At 57.4% G+C, this 21,229-nt stretch overlaps 1 protein-coding gene across 1 annotated transcript in view; it reads right to left on the minus strand.

The window, feature by feature from the left end:
• Positions 1-21,229, minus strand: part of LOC140421095 (synaptojanin-2-like) — a 287,869-nt gene that overhangs the window by 187,553 nt on the left and 79,087 nt on the right. The window contains 2 exon segments of the mRNA XM_072505504.1: positions 4,643-4,704; positions 10,508-10,591. Coding sequence (XP_072361605.1) covers positions 4,643-4,704; positions 10,508-10,591 — 146 coding nt within the window.

Raw genomic sequence — 21,229 nt, forward strand, 5'->3', positions numbered from 1 at the left:
AATTTTGCCCACCACGCGCGACCCATGGAGGCCATCTTTGATGGCATCTCCGATGCCACCCGCCACGCGTGACCCATGGGGGCCGCCATCTTGGGACCACTCCAGTCTCCCGGGACCCCTGCTCACCCGGTCGTACGCTGGCCGCCGCTATCTCCGACCGGCCCACCCATCACCTTCCGAAGCTCGCCTCCATCACACTCGACCAGTCTCGACCTCATCACCTCACAAAATCCACGATGACCGTCCGGATCAACGGGCACAAGACGGCCTGCCTCTTCGACTCCGGGAGCACAGACAGCTTTATACACCCAGATACGGTAAGGTTCTGCTCCCTCCCAATTTTACCCGCGACACAGAAAATCTCCCTGGCTGCCGGATCACATTCAGTAGAAATCCGGGGGTACTGTGTCGCGACCCTTACTGTACAAGGCGTAGAGTAACTTTTAGCTCTACTTCCTTCCCCATCTCTGCACTGCCCTATTACTGGGACTTGACTTCCAGTGCCACCTCCAAAGCCTTACCTTAACGTTCGGTGGACCCCTGCCCCCCCCCCCCCCCCCCCCCCCCTCACCGTCTGTAGCCTCGCGACCCTCAAGGTCGCTCCATCCTCACTCTTCGCTAACCTCACCCCGGACTGTAAGCCCGTAGCTACTAGGAGCAGACGATATAGAGCCCGGGACAGGGCCTTTATCAGGTCGGAGATCCAGCGACTCCTACGAGAGGGGATCATTGAGGCTAGTATCAGCCCTTGGAGAGCCCAAGTGGTGGTCGTCAAGACTGGGGAGAAGCACCGGATGGTCATCGACTACAGTCAGACCATCGACCAGTACACGCAGCTCGATGCGTACCCTCTCCCTTGCATATCTGACATGGTCAACCAGATTGCGCAGTGTCGAGTCTTCTCCACGGTTGACTTGAAGTCCGCGTACCACCAGCTCCTTATCCGCCCAGAGGACTGCCAATACACTGCCTTCGAGGCAGATGGCCGCCTCTACCACTTCCTCAGGGTTCCCTTCGGCGTCACCAATTGGGTCTCGGTCTTCCAGTGAGAAATGGACCGAATGGTTGGCCAGTACGGGCTGCGGGCCACATTCCCGTACCTAGATAATGTCACCATCTGCGGCCATGACCAGCAGGACCATGACGAAAACCTCCGGCATTTCCTCCATACCGCTAAACTCCATAATCTCACCTGCAATAAGGAGAAATGCGTTTTCCGCACCACCCGCCTAGCTATCCTTGGCTACATTGTGGAAAACAGAGTCCTAGGGCCCGACCCCTCCCGCATGCGCCCCCTCCTAGAACCTCCCCTCCCCCACTGCCCCAAGGCCTTGAAAAGATGCCTGGGGTTCTTCTCCTATTATGCCCAGTGGGTCCCCAATTATGCGGACAAGGCCCGCCCACTTATTAAATCCACCATTTTCCCCCTGACGCAACCTGCCTTACTCCATCGAGGAGGTCAGGACCATGACCAGGGACTGCCAGGTCTGCGCAGAGTGCAAGCCACACTTCTATCGGCCAGACAGAGCGCACCTGGTAAAAGCCTCTCGCCCCTTAGCATCGACTTCAAAGGGCCCTCCCCTTTGTGTAACGTGTACTTCCTCAACGTTGTTGACGAATACTCAAGATTCCCCTTCGCCATCCCTTGCCCTGACATGATCTCTGCCACTGTCATCAAGGCCCTGCACAGTCTGTTCACCTTGTTCGGGTTCCCCACCTACATCCATAGCAATCGGGGTTCCTCCTTCATGAGCGACGAGTTGCATCAGTTCCTGCTTAGCAAGGGCATCGCCTCAAGCAGGACGACCAGCGACAACCCCCGGGGCAACGGACAGGTGGAGAGGGAGAACGCGACGGTCTGGAAGGCCGTCCTCCTGGCCCTACGGTCTAGAAGTCTCCCGCTGGCAGGAGGTCCTACCCGATGCGCTCCACTCCATCCGGTCGCTCCTGTGCACTGCCACCAATGAGACCCCTCACGAACATATCTTTACCTTCCCCAGGAAGTCCACCTCCGGGGTCTCGCTCCCGTCCTGGCTGACAGTCCCAGGGCCCATCCTCCTCCGGAAAAATGCGAGGAGTCATAAATCGGATCCCTTCGTCGAGAAGGTCTCCTCCATGCCAATCCACAATATGCCTACGTGGCTCATCATGACCGGCGGCAGGACACAGTCTCCCTCTGGGATTTGGCACCTGCAGGTTCCCCAGCGACCATCACCACCACCCCCGACCCTACACCGTCTCCCTCCACCACTACCCAGCTACTTCAAGATCTGGCACCCGCAGGCCCACTGGCGACCACCACCATCACCACTCCCACCCCTCCACCGACTCAACTACTGGGTGAAGAAGAGGACAACACGCTCCCGGATGCGCAGGTCTCGACACCAGTGCCCACACCACAGCCGGGACTGAGGCGATCATGGCGGAAGGTCAAGGCCCCCGACAGACGTGACGTTTAAATCCATTTCATCCCCACTGGACTCTTTTTTTTTTTTTAAACAGGGGGTGAATGTGGTAAACCACTGTAGTATATTATATGTATTGTGGTAAACTGCTACTGTATTACAAGTAATGTGGTAAACCACTGCCTGATGGCTCCGCCTCTCCTCGTGCTTGGTATAAAGGTGGCTGGTCTCCGCCTCTGCCCCAGTTCGGGATCAGAGGCCAGGAGGCTTTCTGTTTAGCTTATTAAAGCCTCAGTTACGTTCAACTACTCGTCTTGTGTTCATTGATAGCACATCACACTGTAATCAGCAACTCCCTCCCCCCACACAGACACATTGTAATCAGCTTCTCTTCCCCACACACACATTGTAATCAGCTCCCCTCCCCTCACACACATTGTAATCGGCCCCTCTCCCCTTCCCCCACACACATTGTAATCAGCCCCTCTCCCCTTCCCCCTCACACAGTAATCAGCAACTCCCCCTCCCCACACACACACACATTGTAATCAGCCCCTCTCCCCTTTCCACACACCATCTTTTAGTCCAGTTGCCCCTGCCTATGAAGCAGAGTTGTTAGCCTGGGTGAGGAGCCTCTGAATCACAGTAAAGTTTGAAGACACCACTCACCTTCCCAGCTCAGCTGCATTAACTTTCCTTTTTTCCCCGCACACAGTAAGTTACCCAATTACACCCGCCTGCCTGCACCAAATTGTCACAAGAACATCCCAGGCCACTTGGCGCCCACAATAAGTGTTTTCGGAGCTTAAGGAGTGCTTTGGGCTAACCGTGCACCCTGGCTGTTTGGTGGGGCAAGCAGGCAGTGAAGTTAGGACTGTGCTGCCAGGCTTTCCTTTTGCCATTGTTGCCTCAGAAGTGGTGAACCTCGTGATCGCAAACACGATCGCCATCGCCCCACCGAAAGTCGTGACCCACAGTTTGGTCCTAAGCTGTCTTACACATCTCTACCCCTCTTTCCTTCTTTATAATACTCATTAAAACCTACCGCTTTGACCAAGACCCAATCATCTAGTCCCTCATATGGCTCGGTATCCTGTTTTACTCTATAGGTTTCCAGTGGAGCACCTTTGGACATTTTCCCACACTAATGGTGCTATATAAATACAAGGCGTTGATGTTATAATGTTACTTTATAATCAGAAGATTGTTTGATATACAGACTCAGTGTTGTTTGTACCATGAAACCATAGAAACGTTGTGCAGATCCATACCGATCTACTTCCCTAAGGCTTTTTTCCAAGCCAGAGACAAAATGATTATGGTGTTTGTGTGGGGAGGGAATAATCCAAGAATCCCCAAATCTACACTGCAAAGGAGAAGACGCATGGGAGGCTTGGCTCTCCCGAACTTGCAATATTAGCACTGTGCAGCCTCGCTCGAGAGAGAGGGGATGGGTGAAGGAGCCAAATACGGAATGGGTGAGGATGGAGGAGTCTGCTGTACAGGAATGACCATCCGGACCCTCGCCACAACAGCGCTCCCATCCCCGCCAGCAACACACTCAACTAGCCCAGCGATCAGCAGTACCACCCACACCTGCAGACTGGCTGGCAGACCATCCGAAGGTCTGAAGGTGGCTTCCATAAAGCATGGGGACCATTCCCCAACCTGTTCCAAGACCTGTTTGAAGCCAACAACTGATAGAACAGGAGGGAGTGGCCGACACAGAGACCAGAGGGCCCAACACAAGGCCGCACGAAAAAGAACCCTCAAAAAGCAGGGAGACAACAGGGTGGGAAGAGCAAAGAAGGGAGGGAAGACCAAGTGACAGGGAGAGAGAAGAGAGAAGGAGGGCACTGCACTGCCCACAGACAAACATGGATAAGACCTGGAAAGAAGGGAAGTGGGGGTGAGGGGGGTGCCAAAAGGGAAAGACATGTGAACTGTAACTGTCTCATCTATCTTTATGTGCAGTGTAAAAATGTAAAACGTTAATAAAAATATTTTTAAAAGAAACAAATAAAAAAAGTAAACATTACGATGCAGAAAGAGGCCATTCAGCCAACAGAGAGAGAGAAAAAACTAGACGCTCATTTTAATCCCATTTTCCAGCACCTGGGCCGTAGCCTTGTTGGTTACAGCACTTCAGATGCAGATCCAAGTTCCTTGAAATGAGTGGAGCGTTTCAGCCTCAAACACTAACCTATCCTAAGATTAATATCGATAAAGCGCATTACCTATCGAAAGCTGGAGCATCGGCTTCGATACCTCTGGTCAGCCGCAAGTGGTGAGAGCCAACCTGAAAAATAAAGCAGGAAACCAGAGAGCTTTAGTCATTATGTTTATATTTTAAAAAGGGCCACAATCCTTTTCTTTCCTTCCAATTTTATATCTCTTACTCCCAGCTACGTCACGTGACGTTTCTATATCAGAAAGTACCGTGGGATGAGGGGGGCGCGAGAAGGTGGATTAGGTTGGAAGATATAACCACCCCTCTATAGACTTAGCGTGGCACCTGGCTATGCCACACCAATGACTGCCAGCGCCGTCTCCACCAAGGGGTGTCGCCATGTCTGTCCCCCAGCTGGATAGGTGCTGCTGCCTGCATTAAATGCCACCCTGTATGGCAAGAACAAAAGAAAGAGAGTACATCAGTAGGTGTTTTGCAATTTCTGTGATGCGTCAGTGATATTGTGCGCCGTGATCTCAGGCCTCCATTTTTCTTTGGTTTCAGTTTGCATTCGGATTCTTGTGAGTTTGAACGTTGCTTTAAACAAAAAAAGCGAATTAGTATCATGCTGAGTTTGGGGGAATGAGCAGAATGCTGATCCCCGTCACTTGCAATGCATTCGCGGAGTGAAGCGGGATATCTGCGCATGAAAAAGCAGCCTTTTAACACATATATATAATATGTATATATTCTGTGTGTGTCACAGTGCCAGAGGAGGAGGGGTCAGCGAGGTTTCTGCAAGAGTTTGGAGGATTGGAGAGTTCTGGCTGACCAAGTTCAATGCCTGACAAGACGATTTATTAAAATTTGGAGCTCGTTTAAAAGAAATGGATGAAATGATTGCATTGTTTTGTCTATTTCAGCAGACTCATTCAGTTCTGTGATAATAAAGTGAAAGTGTTCCGTTCGTACCCTAAACATTTTAAGGAGTCTGTCAATATATAAAGTTCAAAGGTCTGTGAGATAAAGGTAAAAGTATTCCCTTTGATGTTGTGGAAACCCTTGAAATGCTTTTTTCACAGTCAATTTCATTGTCCTTTAACTTTGTTTTGCCTGTCGTGAGAACAAAGAGACACCCTCTTAAAAAAAAACTACAGTTAGAAAACAGCTGCTATACTGAGTTAATGGATCCCTGCAGCGCTATATAAATAAACAATCTTAATCCTCCCTTTGAAACTGCCTGAACCTGTCAGTTCGAAAGCTTATAAAAGGCAATGGTCCGCAAAATTGTATGTAAACAATGCAGTTCAAAGCTTTTAGGCTTCGAGTCACACAAACAGGGCAGGACGGTAGCAGTGGGAAGATCGGTACCACAGTGGTTAGCACAGTTGCTTCACAGTTCCAGGGTCCCAGGTTCGATTCCCGGCTTGGGTCACTGCTTGTGCGGAGTCTGCACATTCGCCCTGTGTCTGCGTGGGTTTCCTCTGGGTGCTCCTGTTTCTTCCCACAGTCCAAAGATGTGCAGGTTAGGTGGATTGGCCATGATAAATTGCCCTTAGTGTTAAAACAAAAGTTTAGCTGGGATAGGGTGGAGGAGTGGGCTTATATTGGGTGCTCTTTCCAAGAACCGGTGCAGACGCGATGGACCAAATGGCCTCCTTCTGCACTGTAAATTCTATGATTCTATGAACAGGCTGAAAAAACTTAAAGACCAATGAAATTCACTGTGAAAAAAATCACTTCAAAAGGATTCCACCACGTTAAAGGGAATACTTTTACCTTCATCTTATAGATCTTTGAACTTGGCACACTGACAGACTGTTTGAAGAGTTTAAAGGCTGCAAATGGGAAGAGCAGTCAAACAACCCCCAACTTGAGCCCCTCCAGCCTGGCACAAGCCCCCCTGACCCCCACCTCCCATGAAGGACCCCCCTCGGAACCCTTTTGGAGAGTGTACCCACTCCTTGCTATCCCTCGGACTGCAAGATGGCAGGTTGGCTCGGCCAAGGGGTGGGGCCTGAAGGGGGGTGGAAAATCCAGGTAGGGGGGCTGAAGGCAGGGGAGTGAGGATTTGGGCCCTTGCCAGCAATCCATAGGGGGCTGCAGCAGTATTGAGATTGAGGCACCCTTAAAAACGGTGCCCCTGTCTCAGAGGAGCAAGACCTGTCTGGGAGATTAGGTCCTGCCCCTCTCAGGTTCAGCAAGAACCCCGGTGTGCTAATGAATGGCATTGAAAACCCTATTGAGGGTAACCTTTTTCCAAGTGCCACTGAATAGCACATCAGGGTGTTGAATCCACGATAAGTAGAAAGCATAGACACTAGTAGAAATTACGAACAAGGTTTATTTCAATAAAATTCTAATACTCCTCCATTCCCCGAAGGGTCTTCTTCCCCGACCTGCTCCTAGGTCAGGATTTTTATACAACTGGGGCTTTCATTGTGGAGAAGAAGCCCTACCCTCTCAAAGGGAAAGCCCCCCCCCCCCCGTCTTAAAGCAGAAGTTCATATTCCAGGGAGGTGAAGGGAAATTGTGTTGTCCTGGTCCCGGGACCTCCATCGGGGTTACAACACAGGGTCACTCCACATCCCAGTGGGAATCACTCTGGTTTTCCCATTCACGGGAATCGGGAAAAGCGTGCCCATAGAATCTCACAGGAGGCCATTCTTTGAAACAGCTATACAATTAGTCCCACTTGCCTACTTAAAGTCCGGTAAATTTTTCCTTTATAATTATTTATCAAATTTCCTTTCAAAAGCTCTATTGAACCTACTTTGACCATCTTATTATGTAGTACATTTCTGATTACAAGAAATTACTGCAAAGATGCTTTAATCTGTTTCCTCTAGTTGCAACACTCCTGCCAGTGGAAATCTACTCTATCAAAACCCCTCATAATGTTGAATACCTCAATTAAATCTCCCCTTAGCTCGAAGGAGAACAATCCCAGCATCTCCATGTAACTGAAGCTCTTGATCCCCGATACCATCCAGTAAATGTCTTCATCATCCTCTCCCTGTCCTTGCCATCTATTCTAAAGTGTTATGCTCAGAATTGGACACACTGGGTCATTTATGACAGTTTTCCTTGCTTTTATACTCGTTCCACACGGTTTTTATAAAATTGTTTTATTATTTTTGGCTACTGCTCGACTTTTGCAGAGTTCTAGCACAGTTCAAAGTTTAACTTGCCCATGCAGAAAGAGGTTCAGCAGTTCCCGTCTCCTTCACAGATGACCTGGCGCCAGACATAGGTCAGGCTCCCTTTAGGATTACAAGTGGAAGCTTGAAAGAGCGTGAAACTGCCAGAAGAGGGTAGAAGGAGTAAGAGGCCATATCGCAGAGCATCTTTCCCGAGCATACCGTCAAGAAACATGTGAGGTATGTTGTCACTGAGCTTTGCCAGCTGCTCCAGACAATTGCAGTCTCAGAGCTGGGCATGGGCAGCACTGTCTGTGGCAGGAAACGTCACCCTACTTGTTGGCCTCAACTTTTCTGGCTATCTCTTTTTAGACTGCAAGAGGTGACATTAGCAACATCTCCAGGTTGGGTGTATCAGAGGTTACTGAGGTTATATACAGCATGAGAAACACTTACATTACCTTCCCTCAGAAGGCAGCAGAAGGAGCAAGCACAGGTTTCACACATGGAAAGCATCCAGACATTCCAAGCTGCTTCTGACTGCATGACCACTGACTTACATTTTCTCCATCCATCATCAGAACCCTTGAATATTCAACAATCGAGAAGAATTCCTCAGCGTAGAACTGGTTCGTAATCACAGGCAGCTGGGATCATACAGATCTCTGCAGTGTCACAATAACCACTGCAGCCCAGATCCTCCCTCATTTCCCCCACTCCCTCGATCCTCCCCACCCTTTGAAACCCCCCTACCCCCTCGATCCCCACTTTGCCTTGATTGCCCCTCCCCATGATCCACCCTCCCCATCACACCCCCTCACCTCCTTGACCCCCCCCACTCCTCCAAACCTTTCGATCTCCCAACCCCTCAAACCACTCTCCCCCATCGATCCATCCCCCCACCCCTTGATCCTCCCCTCATTCATTCCCCCACCCCTCGATCGACCCTCATTTACCCTCACCTCCTCCGTCTCCTCATTCACACCCGACCCCTCTATCCCCCCTCATTCACCCCCATCCCTCAGTTCGTCTTGTTCAAGGGGAGCATGGTGGCGCAGTCGTTAGCATACTGCCTCATGGTGCTGAGGACCTGGCTTCGATCCCGGGCCGGGTCGCCAACCACGCGGAGTTTGCACATTTTCCCCATCTGCATGAGTCTCACCCTCACAACCCAAAAGATGTGCAAGGTAGGTGGATTGGCCACAGTAAATTGCCCCGTAATTGGAATTTTTTTATTTTTTTTAAATCCCCCCTCATTCACCCCCAGGCCTTCAATTTCCCTCATTCCCCCCAGCCCCTTGATACCCCTCATTTCCCCATGCATTCTCAATCCTCCACCCCCTCAATCCCCACTTGTTCACCACCCCCCCCCCTCGATCAACCCCTCGTTGACCCCCACCACCTCCATTGTTCACTCCAACTTGTTAATCCTCCCATTTCACCCCCACCCCTCGATCCCCTCATTCATCCCACCCGTTGATCGCCCCTCTTTCCGCCCACACCCTCTAGGCCCCTCATTCACCCCCACATCCTCCAACCCTCCCCTCAGACCCTCCACCCTCTCGATCCCCCTCCGGCCCCTCTATCCCCCATCATTCCCCCCATCCTCTCGATCCTTCACACCCTTGATCTCTCCTCATTCCCGCCCCCCCAACCCCATCAATCCACGGTTGAACCTCCCACCCCCCTCGATCCCCTAATCCCCTCAATTCTCCACACCGTCAATCCCTGCTCAATCCCCTCACTCCTCGATCTAGTTGCCCCCGATATCCCCGCAATCCGCTGTTAGCCCCTTCCCCTCGATCTTGCAAATCCTTGATTGCCCCTTCCCCTTGATCCACCCTCCTTTACCTCATTTCCCCCCCCCCCCCCTCTCAATCACCCCAACTCCCATGATCCCCCCTCATTCACTCACTATGGTTAAGGGATAGGAGTTGCTGGCATCTGCAAAGATGCATGCTACCTTCCTTGGATGGTGCACAATCTTTGATTCTCTCAGCTTACACAACTCCATCTACAGCTCCAAATTGTCATCAACGGCGGCAGCCACACCTCACATTAACCCTGGAGCCCCAGAAACTCTCTGGACTAATAGACATGCTAACTTCTCCAGCTAAGGTGGCATTGGTACAAGGGTTTGTTGAGTCAACATCTTTAGTATAAGTGTATCAGATATTGATAACCATCCACTGCAATTCTCACCATCTCCAGAAGTTTCAAATTCATCTCGTCCCTGGATTTAAATGTGCTGGGCAGAAAGAGTAAGTCAGGCAATGCACAACTGTCCCCCAACTTATATCAATCTCACTTGAAAGTGCCATTTATCCCATATTTCCTCTCCTGATCATTATAATGTTTTAACTGCAGTTCAGCAATTCTATCTGATATTGATAATCTTTAATAATCGGTGAGTAAGAGATAATTCAGTCTCAACAGATGAATATAAACGGACATGGTATGCTTAACATAACAAAGGAAATGCATTGTTTATGGCAATGAATTGAATTTTGTTTCTGTTTTTGGAAATGTATTGAACGAGTGAACTAGACGACTGCAGCTCTATATAATTGTACCCTAGTGTGTAAATAAACAGTTGTCATTCAAACAAAACAGTTGTGCTGAAAATAAACCACAAGAACAAAGCTAAAAAGAGATGGTGCAATTACCGAATGCCACCAAATGAAACTGCAATCTCCTATTTCGGTCTGCGCTTTTATTTCATTCAGTTATATAAACACAGCACAGAGAATTTCTTGTTTGGAACAATAAAAACCGAATTAGTCCCACATTACCTGCACTCCGGGCTGCTCCCAAAATAATGGGACTGATCCTCGTATCTGGACAAAGGAAGACACTGCATCATCCAAATAAATTACCTAGGAGCAGAAAAGAATGACAAATTGAGATGGAAACTGGGGCGGCACGGTGGCGCAGTGGTTAGCACTGCTACCTCATGGCGGCGAGGACCTGGGTTCGATCCTGGCCCTGGGTCACTGTCCATGTGGAGTTTGCACATTCTCCCAGTGTCTGTGTGCATCTTACCCCCCACAACCCAAAGATGTGCAGGGTGGGTGGATTGGCCATGCTACATTGCCCCTTAATTGGGAAAAAAAAAGAATTGGGCACTTTAAATTTCTTTTGAAATTTAAATCGAAACAAAAAAAATTCATCATCAGTAAAATGAAAGCATCAAAAGTTCTGTACTTTTATCTGAATATACCTTAGTTTCGGAAATGAATGTTAGATACCCATGCTAATCTCAATTCACCAACACTTAGAGTGACGGGGCTACAAATTCTTTGGGAGGTGTGCATGGGGAGAGGGACATTGAGGAGGTGCGAGGCTAGTGGAGTACCAGCAATTAGCAACAGTCTGTTGCTTTCCCTCTGGGTAGCGTTTGGAGGTGAGAATTTAGCCAATGGCAAGAGGGCTGAAGCAATCACAAATTGAAAACAAGTCCTAATAATTTAATCATTTGCCCCTTAAATGTTTCAGACACGTTCTCCTGCTGCAAATAGATCTACCTGATCAAATATGGTGGCTAATCCACGTCCTCCCTGGCACGTAGGGAACTCTGTGGGCCGTTCACTGTGCAGAAAATTCAGCTGAATTTCTAGGCCTTTGGATTTCTATAGGATTCACCTCAAATCGCGGTGCAAGTTTTAATTTGCTTTGGATCCTGTTTAATACACAAGCTTATGATTCACTCAAGAACCTCTTAGGAAAAAAAATGCATGAGTTTCATGAGTTTACCTTCAACTGCTGCTGGCCTCCCCGTAGCTGGCTCAGACTCCCTTTAAGGTCAGTTAGCAGCCATAGGAACCTCGGAGGCAAAACAGGCTGTAGCCTTATTTCAAGTCTATCATTAAACAACTCCATCTTTACACAGATCAGCTTGAATACTGACAATTAAATGCTTTAGAGAGAGTGCAGAAGATATTTACCAGGATGTTGCCTGGTATGGAGGGCATTAGCTATGAGAAGATGTTGAATAAACTTGTTTTTTTTCTCACTGGAACGAAGGAGGTTGAGGGGCGACCTGATAGAGGTCTACAAAATTATGAGGGGCATAGACAGAGTGGATAGTCAGAGATTTTTCCCAGTGTAGAGGGGTCAATTACTAGGGGGCATAGGTTTAAGGTGCGAGGGGCAAAGTTTAGAGGAGATGTACGAGGCAAGTTTTTTGGGGGGTTTTTTTCCACACAGAGGGTAGTGGGTGCCTGGAACCCGCTGCCGGAGGAGGTGGTGGAAGCAGGGACGATAGTGACATTTCAAGGGCATCTTGAGTGACATTTCAAGGGCATCTTGACAAATACATGAATAGGTTAGGAATAGAGGGATGCGGACCCCGGAAGTGTAGACGATTTTAGTTTAGACGAGCAGCATGGTCGGCACAGGCTTGGAGGGCCGAAGGGTCTGTTCCTGTGCTGGACATTTCTTTGTTCTTGTGTATCCATCACAACGAATATTAAGTCAGATACTAAGGGCTGGATTTTATGTTCCCTAATCAGGCATGCTAAACACCCCCTACCTCACCCCACCTCTTTCATGTCATCAGTCTCCAATAGTATAGAAGGAGCACAAATATCAAAATCGGCCATTTTGAAATCGTTAATTAGCAAGGTATTAAGCTAGTTAATAACCCAATTGTCAGCAATTTTTCATTGCAGCTGCCATTTTCAGGCATCAAACATAAATGAGTCTTTTAACCCAGCTAAAACAAGACAGCACAATGGAGCAGCAGAAAAGAAGACCCCGAGGCAGTCAGCACCAGTTAAAAAAGATGTCCAGTCTGTGTGTCCCCAGAAAGCAAAGTGTGGCACCGCAGGAAAATCATTAAGTGCTTGGTCGGTGGGTATTTTGCCCGTTCGTGAAGCAGACTGGCCCGGACCTGCGTGATGCACCTCTAATCAGCAACAGATCAAAGAGAGGGTAAGGCTCGAGGCCTTCGCTTACCTCGGGGGAGTAGAAAGAGCCAGACCTGGCCTACTTGTGTTCTGGCTTCAGTTTCAAAAAACAAAAATCAGAGTAACATCACAGCAAAACCATTGGCGGGATTCTCCGACCCCCCGCCGGGTCGGAGAATCGCTGGGGGGGCGGCATAAATCCCGCCCCCGCCACATTCCCCGAAGAGTGAAAAGTCGGCGGGGCGCCAATCGCGCCGCCTGCCTCGGAGAATGGCAGGGGCGGGCGCGAGACAATGGACTCCGGGCTGCCCATATTCTCCCGGCCGGATGGGCCGAAGTCCCGCCGACGTGACCCTTTTTAACGGCGTCAACCAGTGCTGATGGTTGACGCCGTCCAGCGTGAAGGTAGATCACGGCCTGGGGGGTGGCCACAGGAGAGGTGATGGCGTGGCCGCAGTCGGTGTGTGGGGGGGGAGAGGGGTGTGTGGGTGTGTGTGCGGCGGGGGGGGTGGGCTTCGGGGGAGTGCCGGTGAAGGGGGGGGGGGTGAGTGCCGGTGAAGGGGGGGGGGTGAGTGCCGGTGAAGGGGGGGGGGGGGGGGAGGTGAGTGCCGGTGAAGAGGGGGGGGGAGGTGAGTGCCGGTGAAGGGAGGGTGGGGGGGGATGAGTGCCCGGGAGGAAGGGGGGGGGGAAGATGAGTGCTGGGGACGGGGGGGGGGATGAGTGCCGGGGACGGGGGGGGGGCGGGGGGGGATGAGTGCCCGGGGTGGGGGGGGGGGTGAGCGCCGGGGACAGGGTGGGGGGTGGGTGAGTGCCAGGACGGGGGGGGGGAGAGAAGGTGAGTGCCGGGTATGGGGGGGGGCGAGGGCCGGGTACGGGGGGCGAGTGCCGGGTACGGGGGGGGGGGTGAGTGCCGGGTACAGGGGGGGGGGTGAGCGCCGGGGACATGAGTGTCGGGGACGGGGGGGTGAGTGCCGGGGGGGGGGGGGGGGGGGGTGAGTGCCGGGGGGGGGGGGGTGAGTGCCGGGGACGGGGAGGGTGAGTGCCGGGGACGGGTGAGTGCCGGGGGGGGGGGGGGAATGAGTGCCGGGGGGGGGGGGGTGAGTGCCGGGGACAGGGGGGGGGTGAGTGCCAAGGACGGGGGGGGGGGGGGGGGGGTGAGTGCCGGGTATGGGGGGGGGTGAGTGCCGGGTAAGGGGGGGGGTGCCGGGGACGGGTAGGTGAGTGCCAGGTACGGGGCGGGTGAGTGCCAGGTACGGGGGGGTGAGTGCCGGGTACGGGGGGGGTGAGGGGTGAGTGCCGGGTTCGGGGGGTGTGCCGGGTACAGGGGGGTGAGTGCCGGGTACAGGGGGGGTGAGTGCCGGGTACAGGGGGGGTGAGTGCCGGGTACAGGGGGGGTGAGTGCCGGGTACAGGGGGGTGAGTGCCGGATACAGGGGGGTGAGTGCCGGGTACAGGGGGGTGAGTGCCGGGTACGGGGGGGTGAGTGCCAGGTACGGGGGGGTGAGTGCCGGGTACGGGGGGGTGAGGGGTGAGTGCCGGGTTCGGGGGGTGTGCCGGGTACAGGGGGGTGAGTGCCGGGTACAGGGGGGGTGAGTGCCGGGTACAGGGGGGGTGAGTGCCGGGTACAGGGGGGGTGAGTGCCGGGTACAGGGGGGTGAGTGCCGGATACAGGGGGGTGAGTGCCGGATACAGGGGGGTGAGTGCCGGGTACAGGGGGGTGAGTGCCGGGTACAGGGGGGTGAGTGCCGGGTACAGGGGGGTGAGTGCCGGGTACAGGGGGGTGAGTGCCGGGTACAGGGGGGTGAGTGCCGGGTACAGGGGGGTGAGTGCCGGGTACAGGGGGGTGAGTGCCGGGTACAGGGGGGTGAGTGCCGGGTACAGGGGGGTGAGTGCCGGGTACAGCGGGGTGAGTGCCGGGTACAGCGGGGTGAGTGCCGGGTACAGCGGGGTGAGTGCCGGGTACAGCGGGGTGAGTGCCGGGTACAGCGGGGTGAGTGCCGGGTACAGCGGGGTGAGTGCCGGGTACAGGGGGGGTGAGTGCCGGGTACAGGGTGGGGTGAGTGCAGGGTACGGGGTTGGGTGAGTGCCGGGTATTTGGGGGTGAGTGTCGGGGACGGGGACGGGGGGGTGAGTGCCGGGTACCGGGGGGGGGGGGGGGGGGGGGGGGGGGGGGGAGTTCCAGTTCCATGGGGGTGAGTGGGGTTGGAGGGGGGGGGAGTGCCGGCGAGGTGAATGGGGGTGATGAGTGCTCGGGGGAGGGGGGGGGTGAGTGCCGGGCGGGGGGGGGGTGAGTGCCGGGGATGGGGTGCGTGCCGGGGACGGGGGGGGGTGAGTGCCGGGGGGGGAGGGGGGGGGTGAGTGCCGGGGGGGGGGGGGTGAGTGCCGGGGGGGGGGGGGGGGGGGTGAGTGCCGGGGGGGGTGGCAGGTGTGAGTGCCGGGGACGGGGGTGAGTGCCGGGTACGGGGGGGTTGAGTGCCGGGTACAGGGGGTTGAGTGCCGGGTACAGGGGGTTGAGTGCCGGGTACAGGGGGTTGAGTGCCGGGTACAGGGGGTTGAGTGCCGGGTACAGGGGGTTGAGTGCCGGGTACAGGGGGTTGAGTGCCGGGTACAGGCGGGTGAGTGCCGGGTACAGGCGGGTGAGTGCCGGGTGCAGGCGGGTGAGTGCCGGGTACTGGGGGGGGTGAGTGCCGGGTACGGGGGGGGGTGAGTGCCGGGTACGTGTGGGTGAGTGCCGGGTACAGGGGGGGGGGGGGTGAGTGCCGTGTACGTGTGGGTGAGTGTCGGGTACGGGGGTTGAGTGCAAGGTACCGGGGGGGGGGGGGGGGGTGAGTTCCGGGTACGTGGGGGTGAGTGTCGGGTACGGGGACGGGTGAGTGCCGGGTATGGGGGGGTGAGTTCCGGGTACGTGGGGGTGAGGGGGGTCGGGGGGTTGAGTGCCGGCGAGGGGGATGGGGGTGATGAGTGCCCGGGGGGGGGTGGGCTGAGTGCCGGGACGGGGAGGGGGGGTGGTTGAGTGCCGGGGATGGGATGGGGGGGGGGGTTGAGTGCCGGGGACGGGGGGTGAGTGCCGGGGGGGGGGGGGGGGTGAGTGCCGGGGGGGGGGGGGTGAGTGCCGGGGGGGGGGGGGCAGGTGTGAGTGCCGGGGACGGGGGTGAGTGCCGGGTACGGGTGGTTGAGTGCCGGGTACAGGGGGTTGAGTGCCGGGTACAGGGGGTTGAGTGCCGGGTACAGGGGGTTGAGTGCCGGGTACAGGGGGGTGAGTGCCGGGTACAGGGGGGTGAGTGCCGGGTACAGGGGGGTGAGTGCCGGGTACAGGCGGGTGAGTGCCGGGTACAGGCGGGTGAGTGCCGGGTACAGGCGGGTGAGTGCCGGGTACAGGCGGGTGAGTGCCGGGTACAGGCGGGTGAGTGCCGGGTACAGGCGGGTGAGTGCCGGGTACAGGCGGGTGAGTGCCGGGTACAGGCGGGTGAGTGCCGGGTACAGGCGGGTGAGTGCCGGGTACAGGCGGGTGAGTGCCGGGTACAGGCGGGTGAGTGCCGGGTACAGGCGGGTGAGTGCCGGGTACAGGCGGGTGAGTGCCGGGTACAGGCGGGTGAGTGCCGGGTACAGGGGGGGGGGTGAGTGCCGTGTACGTGTGGGTGAGTGTCGGGTACGGGGGTTGAGTGCAAGGTACCGGGGGGGGGGTGAGTTCCGGGTACGTGGGGGTGAGTGTCGGGTATGGGGGGGTGAGTTCCGGGTACGTGGGGGTGAGGGGTACGGGGGGTTGAGTGCCGGCGAGGGGGACGGGGGTGATGAGTGCCCGGGGGGGGTGGGCTGAGTGCCGGGACGGGGAGGGGGGGGGTTGAGTGCCGGGGATGGGATGGGGGGGGGGGGGTTGAGTGCCGGGGACGGGGGGTGAGTGCCGGGGACGGGGGGTGAGTGCCGGGGACGGGGGTGAGTGCCGGGGACGGGGGGTTGAGTGCCGGGGACGGGGGTGAGTGCCGGGGACGGGGGGGGTGAGTGCCGGGGATGGGGGGTGAGTGCCGGGGGGGGGGGGGTGAGTGCCGGGGGGGGGGGGGGTGAGTGCCGGGGGGGGGGGCAGGTGTGAGTGCCGGGGGGGGGGGGCAGGTGTGAGTGCCGGGTACGGGGGGTTGAGTGCCGGGTACTGGGGGTTGAGTGCCGGGTACAGGGGGTTGAGTGCCGGGTACAGGGGGGTGAGTGCCGGGTACAGGCGGGTGAGTGCCGGGTACAGGCGGGTGAGTGCCGGGTACAGGCGGGTGAGTGCCGGGTACAGGCGGGTGAGTGCCGGGTACAGGCGGGTGAGTGCCGGGTACAGGCGGGTGAGTGCCGGGTACAGGCGGGTGAGTGCCGGGTACAGGCGGGTGAGTGCCGGGTACAGGCGGGTGAGTGCCGGGTACAGGCGGGTGAGTGCCGGGTACAGGCGGGTGAGTGCCGGGTACAGGCGGGTGAGTGCCGGGTACAGGCGGGTGAGTGCCGGGTACAGGCGGGTGAGTGCCGGGTACAGGGGGGGGGTGAGTGCCGGGTACGGGGGGGGGGGTGAGTGCCGGGTACGTGTGGGTGAGTGCCGGGTACAGGGGGGGGGTGAGTGCCGTGTACGTGTGGGTGAGTGTCGGGTACGGGGGTTGAGTGCAAGGTACGGGGGGGGGGGGGGGGTGAGTTCCGGGTACGTGGGGGTGAGTGTCGGGTATGGGGGGGTGAGTTCCGGGGACGGGGGGGGCTGAGTGCCGGGGAAGGGGGGTGAGTGCCGGGGACGGGGGGGTGAGTGCCGGGGACGGGGGGGTGAGTGCCGGGGACGGGGGGGTGAGTGCCGGGGACGGGGGGGTGAGTGCCGGGGACGGGGGTGAGTGCCGGGGACGGGGGGGTGAGTGCCGGGGACGGGGGGTGAGTGCCGGGGACGGGGGGTGAGTGCCGGGGACGGGGGTGAGTGCCGGGGACGGGGGTGAGTGCCGGGGACGGGGGGGTGAGTGCCGGGGACGGGGGGGGGGGGTGAGTGCCGGGGACGGGGGGGGGGGTGAGTGCCGGGGACGGGGGTGAGTGCCGGGGACGGGGGTGAGTGCCGGGAACGGGGGGTGACTGCCGGGGACGGTGGGTGAGTGCCGGGGGGGGGGGGGGTGAGTGCCAGGGGGGGTGGGGTGGGGGAGAGTGCCGGGGGGGTGGGTGGCGGGTGTGAGTGCCGTGTACGGAGGAGTGAGTGCCGGGTACGGGGGGGTGAGTGCCGGGTACGGGGTGAGTGCCGGGTACGGGGGGGGGTGAGAGCCGGGGACAGGGGGGGCGGTGACTGCCGGTGAGGGGGGTGCGAGGGCAAGGGAATTTGTCCGGCTGGCCAGGTGCCATCCTCCAACAGTCGCGCCCATGCAGCCCATGCCACCTGGCTGGAAGGGGGGGGTACGGGAAGTGATGACATGTTGTCGTCTCCCTCTCCCCTCCCCCCCCCCCCCCGGCAGGCCGTCATGATTTCTGATCAGCCAGTGATGTTGGCCGCCATGGCGGCAGCCGCTATTCGCCATGTTGCCCTGGAGGAGGAGGAGGAGGAGGAGGAGGAGCGTGCCAGAGAGACGCCACAGGCTGCCGCAGAGGGGCAGGCGGCAACCGCCCAGGCTGGAGGGACACCCGCCCGACAGGGCGAGGAGGAGGAGCACATAGTGGAAGAAGAACACGAGGAGGGGGAGGAGGACGTTGCGGTGCCACGGCAGCGGAGGCACCCGAGGAGGCCCCGGTTGTCGAACCAGGACCTCACGGAGCGGGAATGCAGGAGGAGACTCATGATGAGCCGGGAAACCGTGGCACACATCTGCCACCTGCTGGCACACCTGGCACCGTGTGGCACTGGGGGGGGGGGGGGGGTGCTCCCTGTGTCCGTCAAGGTTACGGAGGCCCTGAACCTTTGTGCCACAGGGTCATTCCAGATGCCAGGTGGGGACCTGTCCGGCATCTCGCAGACATCGGTACACCGGTACATCCGGGCAGTGGCAGACGCCCTATATGCCATTGCGGACCGCTACATCCGCTTCCCTGTGGACCGGGCCAGCCAAGATGCCCAGGCCGTGGGCTTCTCTGCCGTGGCCGGGTTTCCCATGGTCCAGGGCGCGATTGATGGGATGCAGGTCGCTGTGCGGCCACCTGCAGATAACAGGGCCGTGTTCACTAATAGGAAGGGGACCTATTCGATGAACATCCAGGTGGTCTGCGATCACCGCATGATTACCCTGCACGTCTGCGTCCGGTACCCGGGAAGTGTACATGACTCGGTCTTACATCCCCGGCATGTACGAGGGACGCCACCCCGGCGCAGGGGCTGGTTGCTGGGCAACAGGGGTTACCCGTTGCGGTCGTGGCTGATGACGATACGGAGGTCACAGAATGACATGGAGAGCAGCTACAATGATACCCATGCAGCAACAAGGGGTGTGATAGAGAGGTGCTTTGGCGTGCTCAAAATACGTTTCAGGTGCCTGGACCTCTCTGGGGGCGCCCTCCAGTATCCGTCAGATAGGGTCGGCCGCATCATTGTGGTGTGCTGCGTCCTGCACAACATAGCCCAGCGGAGGGGCGATATTCCGCAGGCAGAGGGCGGAGTGGAGGAGCAGCAGGAAGAGGCGCAGCTCTCCCAGATGAGGGGGATGGGGGCAATGGTCAGGGCAGACGGGCTAGACGTGGGCGGGTGGCTGTCCACTATTACCGGCTGGGCCAGCGGGCATGGGACAGGCTGATAGCCGCCCGCTTTACTGCCTAGGGGGTGTGGGAATCAGCGAATATGGCCACATATGGCACACCATGGCAACACCAGAACACCCTTACCCCCCCACCCATCCAGCACCCTCATCCCCCCACCCAACAAAACCCACCCCAGCCGCATGCACACCACCCCTCCATTGCAGAACCACCTGCGGCACGATGGCCGGGCTCTCACGGGCGCCGGTGGAAGCGTGTCTATTACAGGCCATGGAGGATGATGACAACCCGCCCTGCGGTGAGCTCCTGGCTCCACATCGTTGGACGATGTCTGACCCATGGCCACAGTACCACCATCCACCCGGACAATCCCTGCATGCGGCTGTGACACTGCAGCGCACGATCCTGTCCTCTGCCCGGGGGGATGGTGAGGGCGGCCCTGGGGTAAGGGGGCAGCCTCACCTGGGGCTGAGGTAAGACCACCCCTCACACACACACTGGTGCTCAACGTACATGACACCCCCGCAAGCTTTGGACAGAGCACAAAGGCAGCTTCTGTAGGTGTAACATTGACTTTAATAACCAAAGGAGTTCATGCACGTGCCCTAGCCCCTAAAACTCATCTGTGCCCTGCACCCGTGCCAACTTACTCAGTGTCTAATTATTTGGCCTTACAGGCCCTTTGACTACGCCTAGGTGATTCCCCAGACGGTACAGCGGAACTGGAGGTGGACTCCTGCGATTCCTGCCCTCTGACTCGGGATCCCTTTGGCGGCCGTTTCCTGGGGTGTCCTGGCCTCGATGGGTCAGGCTGCGGCCCGGGCGACTGGGATGGCGAGCTGCCAGTCTGTCCTGCCCGTTGCACCTGGGACGGAGGGGGGGGGGGGGGGGGGAGTCCGAGGTGCTGCAGTGTTCCTGGACCTCCCCTACAGGGAGACCAGGGACGGGCGCCAGCAACTCCTCCTCTCTCAGGGTGCCCAATGGCCCCCAGGCCTCTACATGGGTCGGGGGTGCGAACGGACCGGCCATCCGACGCTCCTCCGACACCGGACGCTGCCAGTCCTGAAGGCCCGTGCTGGTATCGACAAGGGTCTGCAGGTTTGCAGCCATGGGCTCAGGGTGTTGCCCATCCCTGTCTGTGACTGTGCAACGCCGGCTAGCACATGGGCAATGGCACCGATGCCCTCAGCGATGGTCTGCTGAGACTGGGCGGGCCATGGCCTGCAAGGATTGGGCCATTGCCTGCTGAGACAGGGCCACGGCGTTGAGCGCCTCTGCCATCTGCCGCTGGCGCGGGCTCATGGCCCCCTGTGAGAGGGCAGCCATGTCCTGGGCCACAGACACCGCCTGCACGGAAAGCCCCAGGCCTCGCATACTGTTCCCCATGTCTGACACTGTCGCACCCATTGCCTCCACCGCGGACGCCACCCGTGCGATGTCGGCCTGGGTGGCACGCATGACCGGCACCACTCCCAGCTCCTGGACGCGGGTGGACTCCTCCACCTGCGACTGCAGCCGCCGCGAGCCGGCCGTCACCCTCTTCGCTCGTCTCCGGGTCGGTGGTTGCACCGGACCTATGGGTGGGTGCGGTAACTCCAGGAACCCGGGATCCATCTGGGCGGCAGATGTTCGCTTGCGCCAGGATGCCCTTCGACCTCCCAGCCCCTCTGCTGCTCCTACCTCCACCTGCTATACCGGGACGGCTGTGTTGTGCGCACCAGTGAGTGTACCAGACGCCTCATCACTAAAGTGCCCAACCGAGGTGAGTGTTTCTGCGATGGTGGAGGGTGTTGGTGACAGCAGTGGCGTTGTGTCGTGTTCATCGTCCAAATCCGAGTCCATGGTACTTTGGGGTGGCGGTTCGTCTCCACCCATCCACTCTGTCACTGTCCGGTATTTCAGTTTCCTGGGTAGGGGTGTCCTGGGTGGGGCTGGC

Source organism: Scyliorhinus torazame, chromosome 1 (assembly GCF_047496885.1).
Source record: "Scyliorhinus torazame isolate Kashiwa2021f chromosome 1, sScyTor2.1, whole genome shotgun sequence".
Classification (NCBI taxonomy): Eukaryota; Metazoa; Chordata; class Chondrichthyes; order Carcharhiniformes; family Scyliorhinidae; genus Scyliorhinus; species Scyliorhinus torazame.